The sequence below is a fragment of the Metarhizium album genome (assembly GCF_000804445.1).
Source record: "Metarhizium album ARSEF 1941 chromosome Unknown scaffold_2, whole genome shotgun sequence".
Lineage (NCBI taxonomy): Eukaryota > Fungi > Ascomycota > Sordariomycetes > Hypocreales > Clavicipitaceae > Metarhizium > Metarhizium album.
Window position 1 is genome coordinate 287,451 of NW_024467576.1, and position 27,712 is coordinate 315,162.

Genomic DNA, 27,712 nt, shown 5'->3' on the forward strand with positions numbered 1-27,712 from the left:
CTGGCGTTAAAAACAAGCACCGTAATTTCATCCATGCTGACGTGCAGCAGTGCGCTCAAGAAGCCCCGGAGAGAGATGTTCGGCTCTTCTTTGGCTTGATTTTGGCTGCTGCCAGAGCTTTCTCGGCTGCCTCGCTCTCTGCATTTTGCTGCGAGTACGCCTCCTTCCACTTGCGCCAGCCGTCAAAGTCGATAAGTGCCTGCATACAGCCCCATTCCCTCACTTTGCGCTCAAACCACCCAAAGTTGACCGGCTATGCGCAGCTTAGTACTAGATTCGGGACAACAGGCACGTGTTCCGATAGGACTCACCTTGGTCAAAAAGTCATTGCAGCCTGCGGCCAATGCTTCGTGCCTGTCACTTTGCAGGGAACTGGCAGTCAATGCCACAATGATGACGGGACTTTTGAAGAGAGAGGGATTCTGCAGCCGATCCTGTTCCTTGATACCATCCTCCGAATTCCCGGTAGCACTGTCAGGCGTCGATGTAAAGACACCAATAGCATTGACCCTTTCGAGTCTTCGGATCTCCCTGGTTGCGTCCAGCCCATTCATCACCGGCAGTTGAATGTCCATCAACACAAGATGGAACCCGCCACCCCTCCATTTTTTGACCGCTTCTTGCCCATTCATAGCCGTCTGGCATCGTACCTTTGACTTCTTGACAAAGGCTTCCAAAAGTCTCATGTTGATGGGGTTGTCTTCGACGATGAGTACATTGATTGGAGGGACAGTGCCGTTTGAGATATTGCCGGTCTTGGCGGGATATTCCGAGTTTTTGTTTCTCCTCCACTGAAGACTGGGTGCTCTCGGGGACGAGGATCGCGGAGGGGGGGTAGCAGTTCTGGGGGGAGCTGCTGCTTCCGTGCCAGGCGATTTAGCCATTGGAGTTTTTACTGTCGTGAGTGCGGATGAATGGTCTGGCGAGCCTGAATGAGTCCTGGAATGGGGCAACCGCGGGGCAAAATTTTGCATAGAGTGGCTGCCTGTACTGGCAGCTTGAGGACCCGGGGCATGACCGGCCATTAACGTTGGTGAAGATGTGTGGGTTCGATTCAGTCTGGGTCGGTCGAGGCGTTCTCGATGGAGACGAGACCTGCTGGTGGCACCCGGAGATGGAATGGGAGGGATATGGCCGGTTCCAAGGACTGCGATGGAATGTGGAACTGTACCGTTGGGCGCTGTGACGGGAACAGCATGTGAAGTATGCGGCGACGGTACGGCCACGACGGGCGGAAAGTAACCCTCGCCGGTTTCTGAGGGTCGGCCGTCCTCTGTCAGGTAGTATGTTGTGGCAGCGCATGGGGGGATCGGCACGCGAGGAGAGGCCTTTGGGGTTCGTCGGGAAACATCGATGATGAGAGCCTCGTCAATAGTCTGGCCGCCAGGATAATATGTGTCCAAGATTCGAGCCATGACTTCCTCCGGGCCAAGGGCTCTTTCCTTTACCGGGTCTCGAGGATGTACACGGATAATGAGGTCCGGAGAGTCAAAAGTGCGACCTAGTGAATTGGCATATTTTCGCAAAATCACATCCCGAACATCATCGACCAGGTCGTCCTCCTTAACGGTGATGGTCGTGGCAGAGGCATGTGGCCGCTTGACCCAGATCTTCCTGGTCAACATGTCGGTATCTATAGAGCGCCTGTGTCCGAAATCTGCGGAACCGTGCGGTTGGCTAGATCCGAGAAGGGACGTAGCTTTGCTTGTTTGCCGGCCGGGGAAGAGGTTCTGTCGACGGGAGGTTCGCGATTCAGCCGGGGCGAAAGGTGCCGGACTGGCGGCGGAGGAGGAGACAGCTGCCGATGCAACTGCAGGAAAGGACGCAAAGCTCAGTTGGTCGGGCTCACAGCCATGTTGCGGGGGCTGGAAAGGATCAACTTGGACGTCGTCACCAACATGTGCGGGAGGCGCCCTCGCCGGTGAGCCCGATGAGCCAATGTCGACAAGTCGCAGGTTGTGTTTGCGGCCACGGGTTCGCCCAGCATCACCACCCTGCGGCGACTTGCGGTCACCCGAGGCTAAAGTCGAGCCGTTAGAAGCTCGAGGGGGGAAAGAGGGCGGCGATAGGGTTGACTGCGACGGGGACGGCAAATGAGCCGCCGTAGCTGGGTTTGGCTGTGGCGAAGGATCAGGATGAGGCCGAGATGGATCGTGGTCGAGGGCAGGCGGGTCCTTGGCGACGGAGCCCGTGGGGTTGTTCTGGGGGACCTGAGAGCCTTGAGGGGGCGGCTTCGGAGGATGTGGCAGCGGATGGCCCTGTGATTGCTGCGGCAGCGAGCTTCCCTCAGTGCTGGGGCGGCCACATGCGGGCTGCTCCAGCGGTTCCTTTGCTGGAAACTTGGTGCCAGCGCCGCCGTCGCTCGCTTGGAAGCGCTGGAGCGATCGATCTTCATGGCCTTGTCCACCGTCGAGGCCATTGGTGTCGGCTTGTCGACTGTCGCCGCCCTGGTTGCCAACCCGTCGTCGTCGTCCGTCACCCGCGTGGCCCTCGTCGCGATGCCGTCGTTTTCCATCCGCATGACTGTTTTCATTGCTGGCCACAGCGCCATGCCCAGCTGGTCCCGCTTGTTCATCGCCGGTTTGGGAGGCAAATGATGCCCCACCAGACGACACGGACGTCTCTGCGAGACCGGTCGAACGTCGCCGTCTCGACAGCCGCGCCTTGATGCGAGAAGCAATGTCGGACGCCATCGGCGAAGCCGTATCTGCCAACGACCGAACAATCGTACCGGGTAGATGGCTGGACACGACAACACACCGCAGGGGAGATGTCAGGGGACAAACGGGAACAAGACTCGGTGTCACGCTCGGCCTCTCCGCTCAATCATATCATGGTTCTTGGTGCCTGTGAACGAAGCTGGAGGAAGCTCGGATGTTTTGGTCCTTGGCGCGTGGGAGCAAACTTTGGAGAAAGAATAATCCAGAGGCACAAGGAACTTGGAAGGGTGGCCGCGCGGGAGAAAGCTGCCCAACTTGCACCCGATGGCTGAGCTCACTCAAGTGATTGGCATGACACAAAAGCCATCTCGAGGCGGCAACGGAACTGTTTCGATTTGGGTGGTCCGATGATGCTCATTCATGCCATCGCCCAGTGCCTCTTGCGTCAATCTACAGCCGTCTCTTGGGTTGCTGGCCGTTGCAGCTTTTTTCAACTCCTCTTGTACTCCCCTATCACGCGCAGTCTTGGTTGGCAGGGATGCGGCATGCAGCTGTCGGTCGTGGCGGACAACAACGAACCGCTCGGCGTTGATGATACGAGAGCCGGGTGGTCAGCTTCTCACGCGCCCAGGACACCCCTGGTTCTTGTCTTGGACTTGTGCGCATCATGGTCTCAGAGGCACTTTGGCCTCGGCTGCTGTTGCCGGTCAAGTTGTCTCTTGCGTCGCACAAAGCGACGCAAGTGACACGTCCACCATGTCTACCATGTGCGTTTCCCTGCACAGCACGGCACAGGGTTTGTGGCCTTGTTGGATGATGCAGGCAGCCATGAGCCCAGGGGGCGATGTCTCATGTTGGCGGCCGGTTGTTGACATCGACGGTATTCGTTTGCCTGCCGGGTGAGTTGAGCAACTGTGAGATCTTTTTTTTTTTCTTCATTTTCTGTACATCGATTTAACAGCAGCTATAGCACATGATGCTATGAATACGACATGGCCGCGAATGTCGCCCCCATAACGGCACGGCATGCTCATGGACCCAGGTTCCAGATCCAGGCTGGCAGTTTTGTCGACGATGTACGTACTCCCCAACGCTGCCCTGCCCAAGACAAGACAACTCGTGTCACATGAAGACTGGAATGCCTTGAATAAATACAGACGGCAGTTGACGGCCTTGACACCTATTTGCGCAGCAAGCGTAACGCAGTTTCCACCCAAACGCAGTTTTCGTCACACCCTACAAATCTCGAGAGCCTCTCGCTCGAACCAGCCGGTTTGAGAGGTTTTACGTGCAGAGGTAACCCGAGTGCCGAGGGAAGGTCTAGGTGCAAATCCGAGTGTAGTAGTCCTAGTTTTTATTGTTTTTCCAAGCCCAGGTCCACTCGCTTATAAATTGGGGTAGTAATAGTTAATTGTCAATGTACCGTCTAAATACGGAGTATCGCGGCGCGATTGCATCTACCTAATCTTGCAATGCGACTCTACATGGTACGACTCTGTGTGGGATGGAGTTGGATACAAAACTGGTGCCCGCGTAGACGAAGCGGTGTAGTTTGGCTCATACTATCTACTTGAGTACTGAGTAGGCAGGATTCACTTATAGCACATGGACAGAAGTTATAGATTGCTACATGTCTTATCAAAGTCAGCCAGTCCACGGCTTGATTTCTCCTAGCCAGTTGAAAGTGTTTAAAAAGCCGAGTCCTCAGTTACCCTCAGATCTGCTAACCCCCAGAGCACCCGGCCGAGCACCCACCCCCCTTCCCTCTGGTATGGAGACTCCTCCTCTGCACTTGTTCGCTTTGCCCATCTTGAAATACAACAACGTGATGTGGGTCGCACGGCATAATGCCGCCACAACGACGCAAAGTACTTAAACTGCTCAACAATCGCCATTGCCGCCGTCTGCCACTTGGCAACATTCTAGACGAGTAGTTGGACGTGAAGAGTCCCCGATCACAGCCATGAGAGAGAACTGCACAACGCTGTATCCCAACGACATAGTTGGCCGAAAGGTCAGCGAGTACTCGGACCAGCACTCGGTCCCGCTGCCCGAGGCTCTCGTCAAGTACCATGAGTGGGTGTTGCGCAGTCAGGAGAACGCCAACTTCACCATTTCCCTGCTCGAGGCGAGGCTGTTGTCGTGGATGGCACGAATGGTCAATGCCAAGAGGGGTACGAGTCCAGAGGGGGTGGTCCCCGCGTGTGTCTTTTTTTTTTCTTTCCCCTTGCCTGTATGCCAATCCGCTGACTGGTGCCGGTGCTCGCCTTCAAGTCCTGGAGATTGGCACATTTGTAGGCTTCTCCGTCGCGACGTGGGCCCACGCCGTAGGTAAAGACGGCAGCGTCACCGGGCTCGAGAAGTCCCCCGAATTTGCGCAGATGGCCAGGGACCAGCTCAGCAGATTTGGCTGGAACAACACCGAGGTTGTCACGTGTGACGCCTTGCACACGTAAGTCGGAGGCCGGTCCTCGCTTGGGCGCCGGAGCGGCACCGGCATTTCTTTCCGCTGACGCAACGAGTTGCAGTCTGGCCAGACTGGAGCCCTCGGAGCCGTATGACATCATCTTCATCGATGCTCAGAAGTCGGGCTACCCGGCGTATCTCAGGACCATCCTCGACCGATCTCAGCCGGGGCAGATAAAGAGGTTGCTGCGTCCGGGCGGTTTGATCATTGGCGACAATGCCCTCCGTTGCGGCCTGGTCGCAGACGAGTCGGACGACAATCCTGCCACGAAGACGGTGCCTCGCCACACCATCAACTGGGACTGGAACAACATTGCCTTCTTGGACGAGTTCAACAAGATGATGCACAGTCACCCGCGTATCGAGGCCATGTTGCTTCCGGTTTTTGACGGGCTCGGCATGGGCCGATTGCTGGACTGAGCTCCGTAACTTGTGCCATGGTGATGCCTTTAGAAAGAACAGTAAATAGATTTTCGACATGTTTAGAGCACGTCTTTGAAATGTTGCCTGGCTTTCTGCGCGTTTTGCTCTGAGACTTCGAGAGTGGTTGGAAGGGGGGTGAAAGGGGGGGGTGGGGAAAGAAGGCTTCGACGTTGCCCCACCAGCCAACTAACCTATACCTCCCCTCTCTCCAAAATTTCACCACTTCACCCGGATCGTCTCGTTCGCCATCATATCCATACGCGCCCAGAGCAAAGTCGTTGAAAAATGGCCGGCCAAGGCTGGTCTTGACTCATCCAGTGCTAAAAAGTCCGTCTTGGCCACCATGAGCCACCCGCGCGGTGCGGATCAACTGTACGACAAGCAGGTCCCCCGTCCGGACAAATCGCCAGCCAAGACGGCTCAGATCCAGGCGCAGAACCGACGACGCGAGTATCTGGACCGCAACCCAGGCTACTTTACCGCCCTGGACCACGAGCTCGCAGGCACGTAAAACTGAACCCACCTCACCGCCCATTGTCCAGGCAGACAACCGGGGCCGCGGCTAATACGCCAGAGCCGCAGACCCGGTTCTGTACGAACGCCTCGTCAAGCGGCACCAGACGTCCTCGGAGCGCCAGCAAGAGGGCCTGGCTAAAGGCTACGGGCGCGTGCTCGAGGCAGACCTCGCCCGCGGAGAGACCCGCCTCTCCGCGCTCGCGACAGAGGCAGCCGGCGAGCAGCGGGAGGATCTGACGCCAGCCGAGCAAAGGTGGCACGCTGCATCTATAGACAACCCTTGGGAGGGGGAGGCGAGCACCAAGGAGCAGGGCTCCGAGCTGTGGAGAGAATTTCTACGGGAGCGGTTCATACGTGGTGGGGATGACGACTTTGACTATGGCAAGGTAGATGGCAACGAGGAGTTTGATGTGGTATTGCGGAGGGATGAGCAGGACCGTTGGTTTGACGATGAGGAGCCGAGCTGGGTTGGGGATGCGGGCGAGACGGGGGTTCAGGATTTTTGAAGCTCTACAATCAAAATAACAAGTTACAACAACAACGATGATCATGACGATGACGTTGTTCCCTCTTTTTTTTTTTTAAAGTCGTGCTGATTGGGTGAGGAAGGCGGGAATGCAATGAAGACGCTGGGTCCCTTGAGCCATCCGGGTAATTACAGAGGACAAAAAGAAAGCCTGTATACTCTCACTCGGTGACGGAACGCACATAGTTTGGTGTGGGACGAGAGGCAACATTGGCAAAAAGATTTCTCCGGTACAGGGAATCGAACCCTGGGCTGCTCGGGATTCGGCGATGAGAGCGAACGATGTTAGCCACTACACCATACCGGACGGCAATGTTGGTGTATACGCGTTGCCTGCATTTACATTATTATCATTGTCGCAGCTTATTCTGACTTTGTGTGGACTTGCACTTCGCAGCTTCACTGGAATTTGTCCTTGGATGACATGGCACAGTTCGTCACACACAAGCTTGCTGTGCTTTGTTCACGCATAAACTTCATAGAACGATGTAAATATTCACTTTTACGATTGCGAAAGAGGCATTCACTGTATGAAAACAGAGACCAGAACGACAAGGACACACTACCGGCGGCTTCAACAGAAGGCCTCGGGGGAAAGTCCTTTCCGACGCGGTGAAATGGACACCTCAGCTGGAGCGACTTTGTCTGCCCTCTTCTTCTTTTCCTTTCAGAGCAGAGTCCTATGGAGGAGTAAACCATCCGTGGCGTCCGTTCTATCAAACATTGGAATGCAAGGCGCAAAGCGACGCTGCGCAGCGGATGCGGCTCACAACACGGCAAATAACGACTCAATGCCGGCAGTTGACGTGTCTTTTCTTCCCGGCATGCCACTCCGTACAGACGTGGCATATTTCGTACTGACATAAGGACCACGCCAGAGGCCGCGTTGCCAGAGCGACCCTCGTGCTCGACGCTCATCCTATCAGGCCACTACGGGCCTACGGCACCGAGCCGGTCTGTTTCGTCGCCAACGACAACTGGGCAGAGGCCTCGGTCCTTTCGCCGGATGTGAATGGCTGTGCGTCGCCGCTCCTCAAAGGATCCATTTCTGCGCAGTAGACATTGATATCTGCGCGCTGTAGCATGTAAGTGGTCACAACTCACGACAGGTGTTTTTCCTCCCGGAAGCAGCCTGGTTGAGCAACTCCCACTCGACCTGTGACGGGGAGGTCGGTCCATTGATGCATGGAGACTTCTAAACGGTCAACGTGCGGGAGGCCGAAGTCTTCGAACAGCACGGCGCCCTGACGACCGGGTTGCCATGCCTGTCGGCTCATCTGACGCCTCATCTAGCCTTGCAAAGCCCCTGGATATTGGAGCCTGTTTGGAACAGCTCGGGAGGCAAGCCAGTTGGGCACTCACTCGCGGTGAGTTCTCTTCACCGCGAATCCATATCTCGTGTGACTTGCTGAGCGCCACTTCTACTTGTTGATACGGCCACCCCTCCCCTGCTGCCGGTTGCTTGTCTGGGCGAGATGCCGCAAAGCGACCTATGCGAGCACCGCGGTTGCCATGAGGCATTCGTGCCTGACAGCCGAGTATATCGAGGCTCAGCAGGGTGAGTGGGAACAGAGACATCTCAACCGTCTGACCGAGTCTCGCGGTGGCACGCGGAGTCCAGGAGGGCACTTGTGCCTGCTCGCGGCCATGCTCCGATGTCGGCATCGTGACGACGTTTTTGTTTGACAGCTCTGCAGCGCACAATGGAGGCGCGTCGGATTTCCGTGGTGCTGTGTGACACTTCGTCTGGGTGTTTTGATTACCTTGGGCGGGCGGGAGGCAGGCTCGGAACAAGGTCCGGTGGCCTTGGTGAAGCTGTTCGGACAATTCTAGCTTATCAGTTGCCTGACAACATGAAGTGTCTGGTTTGGCTTGCCATGAACAAACGACGTGGGCTACTGCGCATTGTGTCGAGCGGGCCTGCGTATGTGAGAGAGAACACATCCGCCGCGGGAGTAGGAGGTGCAGAGATCAATGCAGTCATTATCATCTACTACCTGGTAACCTGGCTACGAAGTCTCACGTGTGGGCCCTTTGCGTACTTCTGCTTATGCCCTCCACCGACACCCTTCAAGTTTTGCCCAATCGTGACTGGCATCTGTTGTACGACGATCCAAGGCTTTTCGATTTGATGTGTACAGTGATACGTGGCATCCTGACCTACAGGCACCCGAGCGGGTGTTTGTCCTGTTGGCCAACGCGTCAGGGGCCTCGCTCTCTTGCCGTGCCGCGGCCTATCGTGAATGCTCGCGTCGTCGTCTCGCGCTCGGCAGCACGTCCATCATCTTCCGAGGGCCTTCAGTCCGGAGCAAGCACTCACCGTCTGTGCTGGCGGGCGAGGTGAAGCGATACACAGAGCTGTTTTGGGCCCGCGAACCACACACATTCCCGCCAGGTGCTCCGGAAGAGATGGCCCAAGGAGACAAGGGCGAGGGCCCCGGCGGCACAAGTTGCCCGATGAGACTCCGGAACCGGCGGCTGGTCTGGATCGTATGCAGGACGGCAGAACGCAACAGCCCGACGTTCAGGGCACGTTGCGTAAAAAAGCCTCTTGATACTCCGTACAGGCCACGGCACACCCACTCGGTTGAGCATGGGCATGGGTCCTCTGGGGAACCCGCCTTGCCAGGCCCAACCGCCAAGGAGCATGATACAAGAGCAAGCAGCTTATCGTTGTCGTCGTCGCGCGGGATAACATCGGGGCAGGTCCCGGCGCGCTCCTCGGTCCCGCCATTGACACGAAAAGTGGCCTCTGCCCACAACACAACCATCCATCGTGTTTGTTTCAGCGTCGGCTGTGGGATATTCTGGAAGCGGGTGCAGTCGTCGGCTGTGCCTGTGCCGGTGGCTACACGATTATGCAGCCAGATCCTTTGGACGGATTCTGCCGCAATCACTTGGAGGCGTCAGATGAGTGCCAGGCCAGGCCGTGGAGGCACTTGGAACGCGTGGGCCCTACCTGACTGACTGGAAGCGATGGCCGCGGGGGCGGTCGAAATGCTCGGGATTGCTGGCTACGCTACCCTGCCGGCCGGCTCCTCGTCTGCCCAAGGCAGGCCGTGACCACATTCCCGCCGGTGGTTGCGTGGTTGGCCTCTTCATCACGGGTCCGAGGCATGCACGAGAACAACGGGCTGGATAAAAGGTAGACGCGAAGAACACAATGATTACATGGAGAAGACGGCCGGCAAGTCAACTCACGACTACGGCCGTGCCGGTTCACCTCGGTCGCCGACGTCCCACGGCAAAAATCGCGGGCAGTCGGGAAGAAGCTAGGTGATAATGGCTGTTTCGAATTCTGCTGTCTGGACATGTGTGCAATTCTCAAAGCTACATCGGCTCAACTGACTCAGATACATGGTACCCTTTGTTCCCTTGGTCGCTGGGACACAACATCGGACTCGTATCCCGCGCTCCTCAGACGGTTCAACCAGCGATCCAGCCTCTCGAAAGCGCCTGCAAGACATGCTCAGGAAAAGTAAGCAATAGCATCCTCGAACTGATGGTCAATCTCGTCCTTCAGAGCCTTGGCCCGGGCCGCAAAGCTGCCGGGAGCCTTGGCCATCAGAGCGTTGCTAAGATGCTCAGTGGATTCCTGGGAGCTCTTCACGGCCGCCACGACAGCGCTTGTCAGGTGGTCGTGGTCGAAGATGCTCTTTTTGGACTCCAAGGCCTTGATGAAAGACTGCAAGCTGACCGCAAGCTGATCCTTGATGTAGGTGAAGATGGCGTCGCTCTCGGCCTCGCTGACGCTAGGTGTGTTGTTGACCTCATCCGTGGTCGACTTCACGTCGCCGGTGAGCGTCTGCTGGGCGCCCAGGATGGGGATCGCGCCGGAAACACCGCCGCTGTAGCTGTTGACGGCGACCTTGAGGGTCAAGATGTCCTTGTTGATGAGCCGGAGGCCATTGGTGATCTGGGCAGCGTCACGCTTGATGACGGAGCCGGTGGCGGCGACGGCAAGGAAGAGAAGGTTCTTGACGGAAGGCATGGTGAAGCTGGTTCTTTGCTGGGAACCTTGGCAAAGATGGCCGGGAAGAATACTGGCAGAAGGCGAAGAGGATGTAGGTTTGGGAACGTTCGACCAGTGTTTGACGCGGGGATGAAGATGATGGACTGGAAAACCAGAGAGAAGAGCGGGCTGACGACGGCATTATATACCTCGCAGTCCCTGGGTGTCTTGAGGAAACGTTGGCACATCGCAGGCAGCCCTGACAAGACGACATCTGGCACCATCGTGCAGGACGAGGGCATGCTTTGCTCGTGAAGCCTCGGCGAAGACGATAGGGATGGCCTCAGTCTTGACGACGTAGGCTCGTTCGCATTCGTGAGAACCAAGCCGCGCGCGCTCGGCCCGCAGATTCTTCGCACAAGCGTGGTTACACCACATTTATTACCCCATAGTTTCACATACATCCGCCGTCTTGGCAACTTCCTCTCGGGGCGTGACGGTGGTCATTCTGGCCACTCACGGACATGTGTGGTCGAGCAAAAGGTTGACGGGAGCCTGGCGTCGAGGGCTTGCCTGCCCATATAGCCCCTGATAAGCCGCATGCTACGACGGCCCGTCTGGTGTCGTGGTCAGGGGAAAGAAGGAGATGCGTCCCGATGGAAACATGGAGGAATGCGCAGCGACAGGAGTCAGGAGTCACAGGAGCCGTGACAGATTCCGGGGCGAGGGACCGCAAAGGAATTGCCGAGTCGGCAGCAACAGCAACGATACATGTTGCCGGCCCAGGAGGCGGCCTTTGACGTGCAGACACGGCAACTGGGAATGGAATCGGCACGGCGGCCGCGACGCAGAAGAACAAGGGACCTACTTGACCTTGGCCGGGGGGATCTGTAGATACGTGGCGGCAACGACCCAGCCGAGGAGACGTGGCCATGATCGGATCAGGACGCACCGGCACGAAGCGCAACTTGGCCATGCAGTGAAAGGCGTAGTATACGTGATGGCGTCGAAACAAGGACCCCTTGGAGTTCCACCTCGTTGCGAGGGCTTTTGCCATGTACCCCGCCGTCTAGTTCGTTTGTAGGCTGCGTGAATTTGAATAGTACATGAATCAGCAATCTTGCTTTTGCGCTCCCGAGGCCAAAAACGGGCCTGAGCTCCGGACAATGCAACCGCTCGGCCGAAGGCTGTTTGGGAAAAATCTGGGGGAGCAGGCCCTTCCCGCCCTGCCCCGTCGGCCACGGGCTCCATGGCTGCGTCCCAAAAAAGACCAGTCGGCTCCTACTGCCCCCGAGATGCTACGTTCAAGCGTTTGGGCTGGGAGAGGGCCGACGGCGGCAGATTCGGGGAGTCAGGAGCTGGGCAAGGCACAGCCGCCGCGGCAAATCATGGAACAGGCCCGTCTCGTCAAGACGAGTGCCCTACCACGTGGAGACCTTTCTCTTCGAGGACACGCTGGGAGACAGCGGATAGTGCGGGAAAGACGTCTTGGCGGTCGTCTGCTCGACGTCTCTGTTGACGTATCGATGGTGCCAAGTGGAACATGGTGGTGGCTCGCAAACAACAGGCGCGATTGTGCAAGAAACCGCTGCAACGGTATTCACTTGCAACAAGCCGCGCGTATCGTCGTGCCACGGCTTCAGAGGAGGAAACATGAAACTGCAATCATAGAAACGGCTCAAAGTGGCCAGATAAACATGTATAGATGTGGAGTAAAGACCAGATGAGCCGTGTCTGCGAACCACTCTTTCCCGCCACATGGCATCTCAACTCATCATCACGTCGAGGTTTGCATCGGTCAAGGAGCAGCGCCCGTTGCCACGTAGCCCACGATGGCAGCAATGGCTGCGGCCGAGGGCATCTCCCCATGAGGAGCGCCGGCAACTGCGACAGGAGAGCTGGGAAGAGAAGCAGTGGAGGACTGAGTAGCGGAAGTGGTCGAGAAGGGGGCACACTTGACGCCTTTCGGCAATAGTCTTCAGGGTGGGATTAGAGCTTGGCCAGCAACATCCTCGAGGGCGAAGGCGTCATTCTGCGTCAACGGGGGAGAGGCATTGGCGTCGGCGGGCGTTTCTTGGTGGCGGTGGTGACGCCCTCGGAGGCGGCAATCAAGACGTCGGCCTGGGCGACGCCTCGGAAGCTGTTGATTTGCGTCTGTGCAACGTCAGCAACATCCGCCGAGGCCCGAGAGGACATCGGCCTGGCGCTGGACGAGAGCCAACGCCGCGGAGGCGAAGAGCAGCAACTTCATTGCCAGAGGGGGTGGGTATTATGAGTATTACGCAGCCGCGAGCAACAAGTAGAGCCAAGCCCCCGTGCAGCATGTATACGTGTTTGAGGAGGCGAGCGAGCGAGCTTTTCGTGCCGCCTCCCACTCGCGTCTGCGTGACCAAAGCCCTGCGAAAGAGAGGAGACGACGAGACCGGTTCCCGCAAGCCGTCAAGGACCGACATAGTTCACGGATCCTGTATCCCCATGACCGGATCGTGCTAACCAGACGAAGAATCTGTCCGTGTTTCTGTCACCCATACGTGTCTTGCTGTCGTCGAGTTCTCGGCCTCGGGAGCGTTGCTGTCCAGGAACGTCGCTAGACAGTATCCCGCGAAAAGCTCGTGTGTTCAAAGACTGGACAATGCCCACAGGCGGGCCTGGGCTGGAAGCATGGCTTGACTGTTCAATGTTGTACCTTGAGCGACGCTCATCAACTGACTTCTCCTCCACCTTGGGACACTTGACCAAAGCACCCGTTGTACTCCGTAGAATATCCTGTTTGGAACTGTGATGAGTGTAACCACACCTGCTTCGATCAAGGTCTCGATTGTCGTCGATCTTACAGAGTACATGGAGACCGTGTGTAAGGGGGAGCAGCAAACATCAGAAGAAACTCAGCATCGGATTCCGCCACCACAGACAGGGTTGCGTTCATGCAACTCTCGTCAATGACTCTCCGATCGGCCATCCCTGCCGGTGACAGTAACGGTCGTGGTAATGTGACGTACATACAACGTACATGTAGAGTATTCGTCGACGCAGAGTAAAGCTGCGCTCAGCAACCGCGTCCAACGCCTCGCCATACACCGACGCCGTCACACACGTCCCCGTCCATGGCCGCTGTGCGGTACAACGGGGGCTGAAGTTGTTGAAGATTTTGTCGCAAAAGGCTGCCAGTTACCTCGCATGCTCATGTCAGCATCGACGTCGTGCCTCGTTGTAGCCTCAGCGCCAGCATGCAATGCAACGTTGCCGAACGTAATAGGGCGACATTGGCGCATAGTCCAACGGTTCAAGCATGTTTTGGTCAAAGCGGACCGGCAATACTTCAAAATGAGATTCTAGAGACGTGGTAGCCAGTCACGGGCGGCATCTGTATGCAGTCAAAGCTGTCCTGTCCTGCAATGGTGTCGAAGCAGAGTGGCCGGTTGCCGCACACCATCATGACGGCCGGCGTGAGGCACGCATGCTTGCAGCATCGTCCAGAGGCGGCTGAAGCTGCTCCGATCCAGCGTGTCACCGTATCCGGCTACGGGACGCTGGTGGCCGTGCCGTCGTCTTGTTCCACCTGGCTGACGCTACCCCCATGAGCCTGGCGACGAGAGGTTGCGAGGAGAGGAAGACAACGGACATGACACGTGGAGGCCGATGAGGTTCAAAGCCGCCGTTTGTCTGTCTGGCCTCGAGGGCTTCGATGCCTGGGCCGCAGAAGGCAAGTTTATCGGCGCAACAGTCGCAGTCTCTACGCAAGGGCCATGTTGCGTATCAAGCAAGCCGTGTTACCTGGGGGGCCAGGACTCATTGTGTACAGTTCTTGAGTGCTGTTGAAGCCCCTATGGTCTGCTCGGCTGCAAGGTATGGACTGGCACGATTTGTGAGCTGAACCGCACGAGACCAGAAAGAGTCGAGCAAGCGTCTACCACCTCTCCCACGACAATGTGGTTCCTGGGAGATGTGCCGTCCCTGCTCCTATTTCGTTTCTCTCGCCTTGTCACGCAAACTGTCAAGGCTGCTAATACTAGACTGGAGGGGTTCGAGGGATGGCAGGCTTCGCACACAGCCTCATTACGCATCCATGCACTTCCCGATCAATCCACATACCACTCGTCTTCCGTTCAAAGATTGGACTTTTCGCTCACCGACATGGCCGAGTCGTAACATTTGGTCAACTTGACTTGAAGTATGAATGCAATGCGTTGCGGCTCTAGTTCCGTAGGCCACTTGGGCCGTCAAAACACTCTAGAGGCAAGACTACTGCCGCCACACGACTCGTCGCACGTTCTCGTCACGAGTCACGAAGCCGTCTCGTTCTCTTCATTCTTGCCGCGACTCGTGAGCTTCGGCCCGACTTTGTGGCAAAATGCTTGCTAGCTTGGTAGTGGGACGAGGCTGTGCAAATTCAATCATGCAATGGAATGATATTGCACTCATCCTCTATCTTCGCCATCTAGCACGACCTTGTCGACTGGTAACCGGTATCCTCGAGCAAGAGCAGGAGTCGCCGCTGCTAAGCTCGTACGCCGAGGAAGCCAATGCGGACAGTGTCATGGATGCGTAATGCTGATTCATTTGTGAGAGCCTGGCCCGTGAAATGTCACAATGTGTCACCAGGGCCGTAGCAACAGCGCTTGGAACGGAGGGTTCAACTCGTGTAATGACCAGCCCTCCATGTTCGCGCGTATCTGCTCAATATTGGTGCCACGCTTCGGGCACTCACAACGAGGCCCTTTGTAGGCCAGCAGAAGGCCGAGAAAGCTGCTTGCCACTGGCGTCGAGTCCAGCGCGCCTCGAGCTCGAGGACAGTTCCAACGAGCTGAGCTGCTCATATGGGCGACACAGCCGCTTGTCGTCCCAATCATATACAGCTATCCTCGAATTTCAGACGTGAGTTCCGCCTTGGTAAATAGGAGTTTCTACCGTCAGCCGCCTCACTTGGAGTCAACAGACGCCAGTCGGTTGACGACATTTGGGCGTTGAGGTCGCCCGGGGCGCTTCGTGGTTCGTTTTTCCGCACATGGCTCAAGTCCAGGACTTGATATAGATACACCGACACATCCTGTTTACAGATTATTATCCTAGTGGATGTGCATGGAAAAAATTTAAATGTGTATAGAAGCAGGGGGGGGGAGAACCAAAAAAAGCAAAACATACAACACCAGGAATTCGCTAGTCGTCTCCGACCTAACTACTAATCTGGCGCTCGCTAGTTTCTCCTAGGAGATCGGACGGGATCCCGAGCTTCTCTAGCGGCTGTGGTCGTATGTGCTCGATTGTCCTCAAGATTCATTCATATTTGTACAAAGTCAACTCATTCTCTTCTTCCGCCCGCTAAAGACCTGTTGGTCAACTTGCCCCTGTCTATAACGCCAGGGAGGGGCGATTTTAGGAGGGCAACAGGATTCAGCATACTCCTGCAGGAAATTGGTAAGTTGAAGTGCTTGGTTTGAATAAATTATGCCTATTCCGACGCAAAATCAAGCGCACCTAGTTGCCAATTCACGCGGGCGGCTTCCGTCCACCGGTCCTCCGGTAGACCATCCCATGTGTCTGTCAATTACAGCGAATTGCGGCCTCCAAGTCCTCTAGAGCTCCTTGTCAAAGAGGGAACGGAGCCCTGCCTGGTCTCTTTCTTTGTGGTCTACTTGAGCCTTCACACCTCTTCTGACGTTTTCTTGCTTGAAAGTCGAGACCTGCTCTAGGTCAACACTTAGTACTGTATAAGCGGTGGATTTAGGGAGACATGTCATCGTTGAACGCGAAAAGCTGCGCTCTCAATAGACACCGCGTAGACCTAGAACCACGAGCCCCAAGATCTCCAGCATCTCTCACCGTATTTCCGGCATTGATGTCATGTCACGTGTACGCTTCTGCTTTCTTTGTATGCGATTGCTGTGAATGGCTGCCGCACTCGAACATGGGCTGCACTGAGGGATACAAAAGCCAGCAACTTGCCAGACGACAGAGAGCGGGCTAGAGGCAGGTGGTTGTATTGACAGGACACTAAAAACAAATCACTCTGTTTATATCACATGGCGTACTTTTCCTCATTCCCCCACACTCCATCAGCCCGTGGTAGCAAAGCCTTTGGCTGACGCTACTGGGAGGCGCCCGAGTTCCATTGGTGCAACATTACCCGGGAGCTCAAGCCCAAATACTCCCGCACAAGAGGTGTTTCTTCGTTGGCCTGGCGGCGCCAGCCCACGCGATGAGCCCAAGGACAGCGTGACATGTTACTTGATCTCGAACGCCTCCGAGACCAGGAGGGGGGAATATCGACCATTGCAGAAAAATGCCGCTTTGAAAGTGCCCGTGATCATGTAGTCCTTGCGGATTTTGGTGATGTTGAATACAGCACTGTCCAATTCGTCGAGATCTACCCACGCCCACGTCTTCGCGAGTAGAATTGGAAAGTCGGCCTTTTGTTGAAGTGGGAGTTCGACGTCTTCGGTCCTCCAGATGCCCCCCCGAATAGCTTTGCCATCGCACATGCCATCTAGGATTTCGATCTGGAATATGTAGTTGTTGCCCGCCTGACCGTGGTCGAGAATCTTGTTCTCTGGTTCGGGCTCCGGCTGGGCAATCTCAAACGTCTTCTTCGAGGTCAAAAAGGGTTTTTGCTGACCGTTGCACCAAAAGCCAACTGTAAAGTTGCCGATGCCGACCTTAGCATTTTCAAAGCCAACATAGTACTTGTTGAGGTCCACTTGTTTCTTAGCCTTGGCTTCAGACACGGCGAACTTGTTGTTGATGACGTTCCAGACACCAGCCCAGACGTCTTGAGCCGGGCATCCAGGATTCTCGATTTCAAACGTGACATAGTGTGACTCGTAAAAAGGGTACTCGCTCCAGATGTTGTTTTCAGCGAGGGCTGGCTGCAAGGCGCCGAGCAGAAGGAAGGCGGCGGTAGACAGGAGCATGATTGAGACTGGGAAGAGTGCTTTGCTTTGCTTTGCTTTGCTTTGCTTTGCTTTGCGTGTGTAGAGGAGCGTTTCGAGTGCTTGGTAGGATGGAACGGGGAACACACGGGCGCCCGGTCGTCCTTTATATCTTGGTGACGCGGCGGCTATCTTGTCAACCAGACTTGTCGCCGACCCTGGCACTGTTACCCAACTTGGCGCCGAGTCAGCCCTCACCGGATGATGGCCTGACTTCACGTCGGTCTGCCACCTTTAAGAAGTCGGCGGGTCCATCTATATCAGGAGTCAGGACTCAGGATATGTGCAGTCACGGTCTTGGTGGCAGAGTAACAAAGAGGGTATGTTATGTTGCCTGCGAACCTGGCCCCTGCAAGCTTTAGCCATAACTTTAACCTATAGGTGACATCGACCGAAAAAGGACATCTGTGGCCCGTGGGGCTCACGTCACGTTATGGGCAGGGTTATTTATCCGTGCTGCCAAGAGCTCTCTTTATTTTTATTGCGGATTATGAACTACCGTGACGGGGGAGTGGCAATTAATCCCAAGAGTTCGGGTCAGTGGCGATGAGTGAGAATGCAGATGACCTGACCACTGCTCTTTCCTAATGAGGTAATGTATATCCTGGGTTAACCTGAACACCTAACCTTAACCCTAACCCTAACCAGTTTTTTTTTTTTCAAATTAAGGCTCCACTAAAGTCTCCACTAGCAATAGTCAGGTCAGCTCAGGTTGGCGAGCAATGGTCGGGTTATCTACACTCTCTACTCCGTAAATGGGCGCGATTCATCTGACCAGCCAAAAACCGCTGCTCGTGCTCAGCCGGGAACGCGTGATTGGCCATCTACTCTGCACGTGACTCGCGAGCAAAATTATGCATCAAGCTCCGTCCATGCTCGTTCATAGCTACCGACTATAGCACGGCGCCCAGAAGACGACTTGGAAGCCTTGGCATTAAGGCGAGGCATTTAGTTGGCCATCTAGTCTTGCCATGCATGGCCTGACTAGATGTTTCCGTAATTCATATGCTGCGTCATGGACTCGTGGTCCGGGATGGCGCCCACCCCCGCCGAGTCGCCGGAGCCGAAGCAACGCCTTCGCCGACGGGGGCTGGCTTTGTCATCATCATTCTCGTCTACGGCCTCGTTTTCGTCCTCTTTCCTGCCGTGACTCGTGACCAAAGGGGCCAGTGCCAGGCGTCTGCTATGTGAATAAGTATCGGAATGCCTACGCTAGATATGTGGCGCGGCCACGCCATTGTTATTTGTGGTGTTTTTTTTTTTTTTGACCGACAGACCACCCGTTCAGTGACCCGAACCACTGCCCCGAGAAACCATGCAACACACTTTGGTATCAGAGGTCCTTGTGGCCAGAGGCTTCTGTTTTTGCAGCAGCCTTCTGCCCCAGTCGGCCCGTGTCCAAGAGAGAAGCTCTTGGGTCACCAACATTCTTGCAACACTCGTCCAGTTCTGGCGTGTGGAGGACGCCAGAGACGGCCCGTATAAGACGCGTGCGTGCCCAGAGGGTTATTTTATCTTTTATGGACCAAGAGCATGTGCAGCTGTAGATAATACATGACATGTTTGTCCATGAGCACACGCCCTGCTGTTCCCCATCCAGCGGGACTGCAATGAAAAGAATTCTTACTTTCTCCTGACCAAATGGAGTTGCCGACCCGCGGATAGAGCCCGAACAAACCACCACTGCTCAGAGAGGCAGCGACCCGACGGAGACGCCGTTTCTCCTCATGTCTTCACACCGTGCTGCGTGCGCCTCGTAGACGTGGCGAGCCAAAGTACGGCCTCGGAAGCAAAGTAAGGGGACACATCTACCCTGCATACAATACAGTTGTACGATGGGCCTTGTCCACAACAACCGCGGATGGGATGGGATTCGGTCCCGGCCCATTGTTGCGGCCGGCAGTTGCAGGGCACATCTAGCAGCAGCTTTGCTTTCTTCTTCAAAGATCCAAGTGTAGCTCTGCTTAAAAGCACTACTTGGACTTGGGATCGAGGGTTGGCACTTGGAATACATCTCGAGTGCAAATCTGTCCCTGTAATCGTGCCCGCCCCACTTTATGTGGTTCGGCTAGCAAAAGCCCTCACCACACCTTTGGTGGTGAGGGCTTTTGCTAGCCGAACCACATAAAGTGGGGCGGGCACGATTAGTTGCAGCTGCCCCCCTCGACCAGCCAGTGTGCGTACACAAAAGTGCAGCTAGCTACCCTGGGATATTTTCGAAAAAGAAAGTAGACCTGTTGCTGGGTGTGCAACGCCTTCCCGCCATCACGCTGTCGACGACCTCGTGACGGTGCGCTGCGCGACTCGGCCCGGCCCGGACAGGAAGCGTCATTGTGCATGTGGCCGATTCCGCGCCAGGCAGCGGCCAGAGTTTCCGGGTGGAGAAGTATACCTCAGCCATGTCTCAGATATTGGACGAGAGGAGATGGGTACCGCACCGGAATAGCATGCCGAGCCGATTTGGGGCGTGATGCTGTCCATCGAGGTGTGCCCGTCACTGCATCCTTGTCGGTATAAGCTTATGTGGTGCATGAGCCGAGTCCTTGGTTCATAGTCCTCTCGTGCCTCCAGCATAGATGAGGCATGGAGCGAACCGAACTGCGGGTAAGAAAACGCTCGGGAACGCGTGGGATCGGTGCCGATCTCCTTTGAGAGCTTCGCGATCAAGGGGACGCTCGTAGTGAGAAGTTGGCGACTCTGTCAAGTGACCGTCGTCGTGACGCCAATGTGAAGTGAAGTCTGTCGTCCTATAGTCGGCGGCTTACGGCTGTGGTAGGATTTCGACGTACTTCTGATATACCACCTGTTCCATCTCAGGAAGACCGTCAGACGATCATGGTCTGTAATTCTCAAGGGATGTCGTTCAGACAGATACCACGTTCCTCCTGTCAAGGTATAGTTCACATACAAAGTAAAGCGAGTTAAATTATACATGGAGTACTGTTTATTAGCTTCCGTTATAGCCCCCCATGGTAAGCGGCGTATGCCAGTAGTAGGATTCCGATATACTTCAGATATACCACGTCGTCCTTGTCCGGTAGACTGTCAGAAGATGACGGTTTCCGAATCTCAAGCGAAACGGATGTCGTTCAAATGGATGCCAGACTCCTGCCAAGGTACGGTTCACGCATGAAGTGGTGCGAATCGGATCACGTACGGAGCACCCTCGGCTTTCGTCGCAACCACGTGGGAAACACGCTCGCAGTGCCAGCAGAGCAGCACAAGCGACGTGGTAATGGCATCCGGTACTCCATCGGGACCAGTTTGATCCAGACTGGCTCTTGGGCGATCCTCTATCGCCATGCCCTGCACGGGAGACGGCCGGACTACCCAAGCAGGCGGGCTATTGGGGATGCTGGCCCTCATGTAGATTCCGTGTGTAGCACACACTCGCCGACCAAAGGCCCCAGCTGTGCTTTCTAGGTTTAGGCCAGTGGACTCTCTCGGGTCTCTTTGTCGACGACGCCCTTGTAGACTGATTCCGGCAGCCTGATCAATGGGGAGATGGTTTCAGGCCATTGCGACTGCGCGTATAAGTCTGTATGGTGTGTACAGCAATGGAAGGATCCATGGTATGCGTGGAAGAAAGCTAGATGGATTGCCTACGAAAGAGATGTGTACATGTGGCAGCCATCCGGTCCCCTCCGCAGAATCGCTGGCAGAATTCTCCGCGTACAAAGTCCGATCAGATCAGGGCTGACTCCAGTCGTGATTAGACGGCGTGGCAAAGTCAAATTCCCGTTCCAACAGTAGCTTCGTGGGCGCAGTTGGCCCTCGACGCCGACATAAAGGCCTGGAAATCACAAAGCATCCACTTCGTCCTGATCGGCCGCATCGCTCGACATTGGGCGACCACTGCGGCACTCCTGCGACGGCGTCGACACGGTCGAGCACGTCGAGCACGACGGCTGGACTGGCTGGCTTCACATCGGCCGCGGCCATCTACACCGCCGGCGAGGTGTTCAGCGGCGACCCGGCGAACAGGGAGGACCTGCGGAGGAGCGGGTTGAACGCGCAGAGCGAGCCGTACGGCTTCAATGCCAAGTGGAGCGAGCAGAACGGCGTGGTCGTGGCGCCGGCGAGCGATTTGAGCGCGGGAGGACTGCTTTGGGACGCAGAAGCCGAACGGGACATGGAGAGGCGTCTTTGACGGCTAGACAGACGCACACGGCCGACCAGCGCCGGAGGGACGGGCACCCGTTGTTTTCATGGGTTGTGGACTGGTCTGGACGGCAAGGGGGGCGGCGATGATGAACAGAGGAGGATTCGCTGCGAAGACTACGTGGGAGCTGGCTCTACAGGCTTGATTCGGTACATCACGTCTCACAAAGCGCGGGCTGTTGACGTACTCCGTATGCCTGGATGGTGCGGCTTTGCCTGCCGCACTCTTGTAGCACAGCTGATACAGAGACTGATGACGGCCGAGGAGGCTTTTGATTGCCGTCTTTGAACACTGCAGGCCACTGGAGCTGCAGTGCATGTGTTGTTGTCACCATGTGCTTTGCTGTGGGCAAGAGAGGCCGCCACTCGTTGTCTGGTCCTCCGACGGATAGCCCCTGAGTTCAGAGTCACCAACTTCAGCTTGACGTGGGGAGCGCGCAAGTTGGAACGCGACTGCACAACACGTCATCTGCATTCTCACAACGCGGGCACGTGTCCCAGTCGTCCCTCCGCAACTAGTACCGCTACAGCTGGGAGGGAACCGGGCATCACCTCCGTGGCCGGAGAGTGCGGATTCGCTCACCCAACTCGATTCGTGTATCCCTGGCGATTTGCGTTGGTACAACTGCATCGCGCAACGGGACCATGCTCAGCCTCGACGTTCAAGCCGCGGAGGCCAATGGGCGGCTCGGCAGCCCAGGTGACGCAGCAAACTAGCAGTATCCTGTGTAGCGCAGCTGCTAGTGTAGGTCGCCGAGGGGGTAGCAGAAAACACCGAGCACGCATCACTCGATTACTCGGGCAGCGTGTTCGGATTATTCTGCGACCCGCAGGCTTGTTTGGACTTGGGACCCGGTGGTCACTGGTGGTGGTGGCCGGCTCGTGGCGGAGCGGTCGTTTTGTTGGCATCGAAAGGCGTCGTCGGTTACCGATGTTGCGTTCGCCCGTAAAGACGTCGCGAATAACCCGCCACACCCCACACCTTGGACGGCGATCCGACCCTCCTGATGAACAAGTTGGACTCCCAAGCAAGAACTGTGATTGAGGTGAAACTTGACGAGGATTTGGCTTTTCCACACTCCATGTCGACGGCGGTGGGACGCAACGGGTGGAGTTGATGATCCACAAGGGAGGCGTCGGACAAGGACAGGAAGGAAAAAAGACCAGCGTACAAACGCATTGACAAGTGAGCGCGGACAACAGATGAAGCGCCACTTCTGTACTCCGTCGAGAGTTTCGGGCCGTGGCGACACCCATGTGATTGTATCCTGCCCAGCCCGTGAAACTGACGATGCTCCATAATTCGGATCGACCGACAATCCATCCCGCCAGAAATCAATCAATCAGTCAATCAATCCAGCAGCAGAGACGCTGACGCCATCGACCCTTCCCGTTCGCGAGGATGTTGGCGATGGTGGTGCTTGTGCCGAAACCGACTCCGTAGCCCAAATCTGGCATGCAGGGATGGCCTCGCTTTGTCCTCGTCCCATCTCATTCTCTCGGGTACCGTGTCAAATTTCTGCCTTATTTCAGACCGCGTGGATCCGCCCACTGGTTTCTACACCGTCGTATCTCCCAGAGTCCCGGATTGCCTGCCGCACCTTCTTCGCCTCTCTCTGTTCTGATTCTTTCCTGCCCAAAACCGGCTTCCAATACCACAAAGGCCCCGACTGCGTCCAATCGTGGCCTTCGTCCCAACAAACAAAGATTTTTGCCCTTGGAAATCCCTTTTCTACTCCACCGCAGTCATGGGCACAGAGTGCTGCTCTGGCGGAGGCTGCCACGATGCCACTCCGGCAGCTGGTCCCGAACACAACCATGACAATCATCACCACGGGGAACAGAGCCACCAACATGACAGTCATGATCATCAACAAGTCCAGGACCACGCGCACAATCATGACAATGGAGATGACTCTGACGTTTGCGCGGTTGAAGAGCCCTGCACACAGGAGGGCGAGTGCTGTGATGACGAATCTTGCTGCGGCGATTCCAGCCTGTCCGAGACTCTGGCCTGCTGCTCCAGTAATGACGAACATTGCGATGGTACGTTGACGCCGTGTGATCGATGTCGAGAACCCGTTCCACGTCTGACCGAAAGCCATAGAGAAATGTATCCTTGCAGCGGCTGCACTGGAGTGCGAAAAGACGTGCGAAACAGACAACTTGACGCAAAGCAGTATGTCGACAACACCCTCTCTCCCCTTTGTAAAAGAAATTCATTGCCTCGATCGCTTCTTCATTGATCTTGCGCATTGCACTCTGCTCACTTCGCAACTGCTGAACAGCTGCCGCGGGACATGAACACCAGCACGATGCGAATGGACACCATCCCTCCGGAGCATGCAATTCCCACCTCGAAAAAGCATTTAACCAATACAGCGCTTATCTTGACTCTGCTCGCTGCATCTGTCGAAGTATTCTCGAGCGAGGTTGGTCGACAACATGCTGTGCTAATCAACCCAGGAAAGTCCCCTCTGACGGTGTCGAAAACATTTGCGTCGACAAGCCCGGAATATATGCCAGTGGGCGAAAGGTTCATAAACACGACGGCCCTCATCATCACCACGAAATTAGGCGCCGTGGAAAGATGTCCAAGCACGAAAAAAACGAAGGAGACCCCTGCTGCCAGCCGGTCAAGTCTGATTGCTGCGGCGACCACGCGCTGAGCCATGACGCCATTCAGCCCGCTGACAATGCCAATTCTCACGGGTGTCGTGCAGTCGAGCGAGACGTGGAAAAGGCCGAGGGTCTAGAGCATGTCGCGCTCCTCGTTGATGGCATGACTTGCTCGGGATGTGGCAACAAGATGGCCAACACTCTTAACAGGATCACTGGTGTTTCGTCCGTCAAGGTCAACTTCGTCATGGGTCATGCGGAATTCGAGCTTGACACGTCAGTGACTACTGTAACCGAGGTCGTTCGTGCTGCGGAGAGAGCAACCAACTTTCGTTGCAACCGGATGGCTACCGATGATCAGGTTCTTGATGTATTGGCATTGGGTAAATCGGCCAAGGCACTCTTGGACTGCAACATCAATGGTGTCACAGGTGCCACTATTTTGAACAAGCGCACTGTTCGCTTGAGCTATGTCCCAACGGTGATTGGGGCAAGAGAGTTGCTCGAGAAGCTTCAAGGCCAAATTGAGGGCCTCGCTCCTCCTCGTGACGATCCGTCCGTTTCGAGTGGCCGCAAGAGGCTCTACGACCAGCTTGCCAAGACAACTCTCGCTGCTGTTTTTACCATTCCTGTTCTGGTTCTGGCTTGGGGAGATTCCCTTGTTGGCGAACGAAAGCGGGCAATTGTTTCCATTATATTGGCCACATTGGTCCAGATGATTGCCATTCCTGACTTCTACCGCCCAGCCATTGGCGCACTCATCCACAGCGGCACCATTGAGATGGATATGCTTGTCGTCATCAGCATCACTGCGGCATATTCGTACTCGGTTGTGGCTTTTGGATTTCGCATGGCAGGCGCGCCGCTCGAGACGTCGGAATTCTTTGAGACGAGTACTCTTTTGATCACCCTCGTGATCCTTGGTCGACTTGTGGCTGCATTTGCACGTATCCGAGCTGTTGAAGCTGTGTCTGTGCGATCTCTCCAAACCACAATGGCTGTCATTGTCGAGAATAATAGTGACAGAGAGATTGATGCTCGCTTGCTGCAATACGGCGACAAACTCAAGATTGGCCCCGACTCAGGCGTGCCCACCGACGGTATCGTTCTCAGCGGCCTAAGCGATGTTGACGAGTCGATGCTCACGGGAGAGAGTGTTCCAGTGTCCAAAAAGCAAGGCGACGCGGTGATTGCCGGAACGGTCAACAAAAACGGTGTCTTGATCGCTCAATTAACCCGACTTCCCGGCAAGAATACCGTGACGGACATTGCTCAGCTTGTCGAAGAAGCACAAAATTCAAAGCCCAAAATCCAAGACTACGCAGACCGGGTTGCCAGCTGGTTCGTCCCGGTTGTCACCTCAGTCGCCATCATTGTCGTGATTGTGTGGCTGGTTGTCGGTCTCAAAGTTCGCAATTACAACACCGGCAAGTCCATCTCGAATGCAATCACATACGCTGTTGCGACTTTGGCTGTATCCTGCCCATGTGCCCTTGGTCTGGCCGTGCCCATGGTACTCGTCATTGCGGGTGGCATTGCCGCGCGCAACGGCGTCATTATCAAGTCTGCGGAAAGTACAGAGCGAGCTCGCAAAGTGACGGATGTTGTTTTCGACAAAACCGGCACCATTACTGAGGAAAACCTGGATGTGAAGGAACAAGTCCTTCTCATCAATGATGCCGCAGCGATATCCATCTCGAAGGCTTTGGTCGCTGGCAACAAACACCCCGTTTCTCTGGCTGTTGCCAAGCATTTGGAGGGCCAAAGTATCCCCGCCGAAACGCTAACCGACGTCCAAGTCATCCCTGGAGCAGGAGTAGAGGCCAAGCTGGACGGGGCCTCTCTTCGAGCCGGAAATCCAAAATGGACCAAGACTGCTTCTCATGACGCAGTTTCTCGTCTCCAGGACCAAGGCATGACACTTTTGGTCATCACACAGAACGAAGCGCCTATCGCCTTGTTTGGTCTTGGCACTCATATCCGTGCAGAGGCTTCTCGAGTTGTGTCCCAATTGACCAGCCGCAACATTGCCATACACCTGGTTTCTGGTGACCAAAAGCAGGCTGTTGAGATGGTCGGCTCTGCGGTGGGAATTCCCAAGGTCGTGTCGCAATGTACCCCTGTGGAGAAGCGAGACTACGTGGCCGGCCTGATGCAGGAGGGCAAATGCGTCATTTTTGTCGGGGACGGGACCAATGACGCCGTTGCCGTATCGCAAGCAGATGTTGGTGTCCAGCTCGGCAGTGTTTTGTCCGCCAGCGACGTCACTGGCAAGGCCGCTGACGTCGTTCTTTTAAATGGGCTTGAAGGGATTCCTTTCCTCTTGGAAATCAGTCGCGTCAGTTTCCGACGCATGGTCTTCAACTTTGCGTGGTCGGCAGTGTACAACGTTCTGGCCATTCTCCTGGCCTCTGGTGCCCTTGTCAAGGTTCGCATCCCGCCAGCTTACGCCGGCCTGGGTGAGATAGTCAGCGTTGTTCCCGTCATCGTGGCGGCGATGACCATGTTGTTGAACAAGTCCAAGGCGTCGGCCCAGAGAGAATAAAGGCGATGGATCGAGTTCAGACCCCAAAAGGAAAAGTGAGGAAAGTCACTGGCCGTTCAACACTCGCCAGGGGCCGGCGAACAAGGGGTGCTTGCGGAGACTGATACACGATTTTGTATCGCAGGATATGACGACACCTTCAACTGATGGCTGACTGCTTTGCCGGCGGTGTCCAGTACTGTGTTTGGTGCGCCTTTTTTTTTTCATTTCCCTTCAATGGTATCAGCGCTGGTGAAGTTTCGCCCGTTGAGATTCCACACACAAACTATTGCGAGGCAGGGACTGTACCAGTGGCACACCAGCGCTCCTAGTGTCCGTGGTTGCGGTAGCCATCAACAGCAGCAATTCTTGTGTACAGTTAGACAACATAGTTGACAATAGTCTTTTATAACACGGTCATTTCTGAAAATGTGTCGACTTGACTCTGTCCAGTTTTAAAAAAAGGGTGTGCCATGACGTGGGCCGGTCGTGGCATTAATACGATCTGGAGCTGTCCATCAAGGTTCTCACGCCAAGAATCCCTCTCTGCCGGTCCCCACTGCTGCGTCGAGAATGATTCCGAGTCAACCTTGGGCCCTTTGTCTCAGATCCGTGCGTGCCCTTGCGACGTCGTATCACGTTCAAGTACGGAGTACCTATGCTTGAATAAAAAGGTAACGTTAGTATTTCGGACGGACGACGCAGCTCAAGCGCGCTATCTGGGCGGTAAGAGCAAGGCCAGAGGCAGTGAGTGGTTCATGGCTGATCCGATCCATCCGGGTCCTCGTCGCCTTTGATTCCTCTTCCGACCCGGTTTTATGATTCAACACTGCGGTCATCTTGGGTCAAAAACCTTGGTCCTGTCTGTGCCGCCCCCTTCTGGCCCCAGCACGCCTACGGAGTAACAAGGCAGGTAAACGCGGCGGGAGTTTGGTTCAT

General features: G+C 55.7%; 8 protein-coding genes across 8 annotated transcripts; 4 read left to right on the forward strand and 4 right to left on the reverse strand.

Annotated features, from left to right (window-relative positions):
• Positions 1–55: 55 nt before the first annotated feature.
• MAM_01222 (Signal transduction response regulator, receiver domain protein) lies at positions 56–2,693 on the reverse strand (the record flags this gene model as incomplete). The annotated part of the gene is made up of 2 exons (XM_040820021.1): positions 56–253; positions 312–2,693. The coding sequence occupies 2 exons, from the start codon at positions 2,691–2,693 to the stop codon at positions 56–58; spliced, it is 2,580 nt and encodes an 859-aa protein (XP_040681509.1).
• Positions 2,694–4,623: 1,930 nt separating this feature from the next.
• On the forward strand, positions 4,624–5,546 carry MAM_01223 (O-methyltransferase, family 3; the record flags this gene model as incomplete). Its single annotated transcript, XM_040820022.1, has 3 exons — positions 4,624–4,834; positions 4,935–5,112; positions 5,189–5,546. 3 exons carry the CDS (start codon positions 4,624–4,626, stop codon positions 5,544–5,546), a joined length of 747 nt encoding a protein of 248 aa, XP_040681510.1.
• Positions 5,547–5,892: 346 nt separating this feature from the next.
• Positions 5,893–6,571, forward strand: MAM_01224 (uncharacterized protein; the record flags this gene model as incomplete). The annotated part of the gene is made up of 2 exons (XM_040820023.1): positions 5,893–6,056; positions 6,124–6,571. The coding sequence occupies 2 exons, from the start codon at positions 5,893–5,895 to the stop codon at positions 6,569–6,571; spliced, it is 612 nt and encodes a 203-aa protein (XP_040681511.1).
• Positions 6,572–10,060: 3,489 nt separating this feature from the next.
• On the reverse strand, positions 10,061–10,582 carry MAM_01225 (4MeS; the record flags this gene model as incomplete). Its single annotated transcript, XM_040820024.1, has 1 exon — positions 10,061–10,582. The coding sequence occupies one exon, from the start codon at positions 10,580–10,582 to the stop codon at positions 10,061–10,063; it is 522 nt and encodes a 173-aa protein (XP_040681512.1).
• A 162-nt stretch (positions 10,583–10,744) lies between these two features.
• On the reverse strand, positions 10,745–10,981 carry MAM_01226 (uncharacterized protein; the record flags this gene model as incomplete). The annotated part of the gene is made up of 1 exon (XM_040820025.1): positions 10,745–10,981. One exon carries the CDS (start codon positions 10,979–10,981, stop codon positions 10,745–10,747), a length of 237 nt encoding a protein of 78 aa, XP_040681513.1.
• Positions 10,982–16,764: 5,783 nt separating this feature from the next.
• MAM_01227 (uncharacterized protein) lies at positions 16,765–17,451 on the reverse strand (the record flags this gene model as incomplete). The annotated part of the gene is made up of 1 exon (XM_040820026.1): positions 16,765–17,451. One exon carries the CDS (start codon positions 17,449–17,451, stop codon positions 16,765–16,767), a length of 687 nt encoding a protein of 228 aa, XP_040681514.1.
• A 3,514-nt stretch (positions 17,452–20,965) lies between these two features.
• MAM_01228 (uncharacterized protein) lies at positions 20,966–21,619 on the forward strand (the record flags this gene model as incomplete). The annotated part of the gene is made up of 2 exons (XM_040820027.1): positions 20,966–21,041; positions 21,186–21,619. The coding sequence occupies 2 exons, from the start codon at positions 20,966–20,968 to the stop codon at positions 21,617–21,619; spliced, it is 510 nt and encodes a 169-aa protein (XP_040681515.1).
• A 1,759-nt stretch (positions 21,620–23,378) lies between these two features.
• MAM_01229 (cation transport ATPase) lies at positions 23,379–26,794 on the forward strand (the record flags this gene model as incomplete). Its single annotated transcript, XM_040820028.1, has 3 exons — positions 23,379–23,676; positions 23,738–23,809; positions 23,919–26,794. 3 exons carry the CDS (start codon positions 23,379–23,381, stop codon positions 26,792–26,794), a joined length of 3,246 nt encoding a protein of 1,081 aa, XP_040681516.1.
• Between the last annotated feature and the right edge of the window lie 918 nt (positions 26,795–27,712).